The sequence below is a fragment of the Sciurus vulgaris genome, assembly GCF_902686455.1.
Source record: "Sciurus vulgaris genome assembly, chromosome: 2".
In the NCBI taxonomy this organism is placed as follows: Eukaryota; Metazoa; Chordata; class Mammalia; order Rodentia; family Sciuridae; genus Sciurus; species Sciurus vulgaris.
Genome location: NC_136462.1, coordinates 81,100,184 through 81,104,484, shown reverse-complemented (window position 1 = coordinate 81,104,484; position 4,301 = coordinate 81,100,184). Strand labels below are relative to the sequence as shown.

At 35.8% G+C, this 4,301-nt stretch overlaps 1 protein-coding gene across 1 annotated transcript; it reads left to right on the top strand.

Moving 5' to 3' along the window:
- Positions 1-2,179: 2,179 nt before the first annotated feature.
- Positions 2,180-3,191, top strand: LOC306653653 (olfactory receptor 11H4-like; the record flags this gene model as incomplete). Its single annotated transcript, XM_079126659.1, has 1 exon — positions 2,180-3,191. Exon 1 carries the CDS (start codon positions 2,235-2,237, stop codon positions 3,189-3,191), a length of 957 nt encoding a protein of 318 aa, XP_078982785.1. The 5' UTR covers positions 2,180-2,234.
- Positions 3,192-4,301: the final 1,110 nt, after the last annotated feature.

Genomic DNA, 4,301 nt, shown 5'->3' with positions numbered 1-4,301 from the left:
TGGTATAGGATGTCTGAGCAGAATGATGATTACAGGTTTGAAAACCTAGGAGGATGCATGACTAGAGGGACTTAGATTTAGAAGGATACAAGGCAAGGTGAGATTAATGAGAAATAAGATATAAAAGTGAATTTGCTAAATATGGCCAAATTTGTAAATTTGATCAGAATCATACAAGTCTTTGCCTAATTTTGTTTAGACTGAGGACTCAGTGTTAGTGGTGTTCATAAACTCAATAAATGAGTGTTTTGTGACAGGTTTAACAAATTTGTAATCCTTCCACCACTAATTCATTCAAGTGCCTACTGTGCACAAAAAACTGAGTCATCTGAGAATACCAAAATAAGTGTAACATTATTTGTAAATTATGGAAGTTTTCAATCCAAAGAGAAACACATAAACCCAAGATTTAGTCATTACAGCATATACACTAGTAAAGATATACATCATATGCTATGGAATTATTAAATGGAATTTATCTTACATGTTGGTTTTGCCTTGATTACTTCAATATTTGTTAGACATCAAAGAAATATCCAAACTCTTCATCAAAAATTAAGGCATTCTATTCACTGCTCTAATTAATAACATTTTTTAAATCACTGTAAACTCACTTTATGGGTCAAATATACTAAGATATATGTTGAAGAATGCTGATTATAGTGGTGATTGTGGCAGAAAACGTTGGCAACTATCTAAATTTAACTCTCAGGAGTGGATTAAATCTGTAGACCAGAAGACAATGCAGTCATTGAATTGATGATACAGAGCTATATTTCAAAATACAAAAAGACTAAACTGTTATAATATGTTTAAAAGCAGGTTATAATGCAATGCATTTTGGGAAAGAAAAAAAAAAAAAAAAAAGAAAACCTCCACTTTAACTTTCAAAGAAAAGTTGAATGCAATTTTCCAAAGAGTTAAAGTTTATCTTCTTTGGGATGTGGATTATTTTATTTTTTGTCTATATTTTTAATATTAATTATAAAATTGTATTTTAAGTAATTTGTAACATTATATTATTAATAAATTTATATAACAAACCACAGGTAACGTTTAAATTATTTGAAATGTGCTGAATAGTGTGATATTAATAAATGTCCTTGTTTATTGAAGTTTATTGAATTTTTTAAAATATTTTTTAGTTGTAGATGGACGCAATATCTCTACTTTTTTTTAATGTGGTGCCCCATACTTGCAAAACAAGCACTCTACCACTGATCTATAACCCCAGCCCTTATTGAATATTATATATATATATATATATATGTTTTGTGTAACATCAAAGTGAAAGAGAATATAATTTCTGTTCAGCAATAATTGACCTTTAGCAACACTTATAACTCTGTTATGCTTGCTTGTTTGTCCAGTGGACTTCTGATAATTGACCTTACAAATTTATAAAGATTCCAAGTTTCCTGCAGCAGTTGGAATTGCAATCAAATGTCAGAACTATCATCTATGATATGTAGATGGCACAGGATTGAATTTTTGTAGTGGAACAATATATTTTGAAACAAGTCATTTATTTCAATGAAACATTCATGGTAAAATGATTTGAAATGCTGTATTTGTTTTAAGGTAATAGAGATTCTATTGACAAATTAGCCTAAACTAAAAGTATGAAGGAATATTCTGAAGTAATTATTAACTCCCTGCTCTCCAGAAGAATATTACTCTGACCTTCCTCCTAGTTTCTGTGCTGAGACTTATGTTACTAATATACCATGAAAGAAAATTATTCTGATGTGAACAACTCAGAGTACATAATGGACATTTCACAGCCCTAGAGTACCTAAGAAGTATACCAAGCACCTTCCACTTGGGGAGAGATGTTACCCCAAAAAATAGTTATTCCATTCCATTCTGGTTTAAAAAAATAAATGTGTTGTTTATTAGAAATTAACCAAGGAGGTGAGGGGGAGGATTGAAAACTATAAAGCACTTTTCAGCATTTCATATGATTCTGAGTTTTCAAAATTTCAGAGGGAAGAGGGGATTCTTTTAAATTTTAGTCGTTGATAAACAAAACCCCAAATAATGTAAAGATTCTCTTGTTATGAATCTAGATTTACTGAAATTTGGGATCATTAGGAAAGTTAATTGGTTGCTTTTAAATAAGAACTAGGAAACAGTGGAGGCATTATTCCAAAGTAATTGCCAAATAGCCAACATATGTACCTTGATAATAGGTTTCCTTCAAGTTTTTCCCAAATTAAACAGTTTGTGTAGTGATGTTTTTGATCTTCTCTGCAGCTCTGGGATTCATGAACAATTCAAAGACAAGCACTGTGACCACGTTTGTTCTCCTCGGCTTCCCTGGCCCTCGGGAGATGCAGAGTTTCCTCTTCTCCTTGTTCTTCGGAGTCTATGTATTTACGACTTTGGGAAACGGGACCATCATCTGTGCAGTGAGGCTGGACAGACGGCTCCATACCCCAATGTATATTCTGCTAGGGAATTTTGCTTTCCTTGAAATCTGCTACATCACCTCCACTGTGCCCAATATGTTAGTCAATTTCCTCTCAGAGACAAAATCCATCTCTTCTGCTGGCTGTTTCCTCCAGTTCTACATTTTCACTTCCCTGGGTACAACTGAAACATACTTCCTCTGCATCATGGCGTATGATCGCTACCTGGCTGTTTGCCGTCCATTGCACTACCCAACCATCATGACCCCACGCTTCTGCTATATCTTGATTTCCCTGTGCTGGGTCTTCGGGTTCCTCAGTTACTCAGTCTCCACTGTACAAGTCTCTCAATTGTCTTTCTGTGGATCCAACATCATCGATCACTTTATGTGCGACATGGACCCTCTGATGGCTCTGTCTTGTGCTCCAGCTCCTATCACCAAGATCATCTTCTATACACTGAGCTCCCTCATTATCATCCTCACCTTTCTGTACATTCTTGGCTCCTACACTCTTTTACTGATAGCTGTGTTAAAAGTCCCGTCAGCTGGCCAGCGGAAAGCATTTTCGACATGTGGGTCACATCTGACGGTAGTGTGTTTATTTTTTGGAGCCCTCCTGGCAATGTATGTGAGCCCCACAGCCAATAACCCAACTGCAATACAGAAGATCATGACTTTGTGTTATTCTGTGCTGACTCCCTTCTTAAACCCCCTGATTTACAGCTTACGAAACAAGGAGATGAAGGCTGCCTTGAAGAAAGTCCTGAGGATAGAATAAGCAGAAAGCCATCTCTGTGAGACCAAGCAGACCACTGACCAGACACAAAATACCCATTAAGAAAGACCTGAATTTCTGCAGCCATTTCTCAACACACTTTAAAGACGATGTCTTCTCAGGAGAGTCCCTCGTTTTACTCCACAACTAACTTGACAGAGCTAAACCTCAATGGAGTCCATGTTTGGACAATGCAGTTTGGACAGTGCAGGTGGGGTGAAGCCAGGAGGAACGGTGGCCAGCAAAAGAAATCATGTACAAGGGATATAACCTGACTTCCACCATCATGGAAGAGAAATTAGACTTCCTTTTTATAGCTTCATGAAATTTACCTGGGGCGTGCCAGGATCAATGTGTAAAAGTAATAAAGGAGACCAATTTGGCTCAACATGAAGAAGTGCTCAGAGACAATCAGAGTTCCTTAGGAGAGAAATGAACTGGATTGTTCACCAAATCCAGATACCACCTGGGAAGAGTCTGATCTAGAGAGAACTAGATAGGTATTCTCACCACATTTTACAGGTTCCAAGGTGTTCTGTGGCACACCTCCCTAAAAGTAACAAAAGAAAGGGGGTCCAAGACTCTGACCTCACAGTTTCAATCTTACTTGCTTTTTATTGAAGATATATATATATATATATAACTCATATATATATATGTACACATATGTATATCTTAAAAAGGCATTTAGCAGTTGTTTTTTCATATTTATACCAAAATTTGCTGCAGATGAGATATATGTGATATATTATCCATCTTTCTTATGCAATTTTAGTTTTGATTATTGGGGAGTTGGGATAAAAAGTAGAGGACAGTAGTCCTAGCTGAATCATCACTGGTATACTTAAGGCATATCTTAAAACAACTAATATTTTCTAAGCAAATTAGTAAGATCCTGTCTCAAAATAAAACATTTTTTAAAAAGGGCTGGAGATGGGGCTCAGTGGTTAAGCACCCCTGGGTTCAATCTCTGGTACAAAAAAAAAAGTAGATAAGAAATCAAAATCGAATGACTAATAAATGCAGAGCTAAAGGATTTAAAACAATTGTCTTGTTCCCTTGGCTCTTTATGGTAGATAGGCTTCCAGACTAGGACAGGCTCAAAGTTTCATG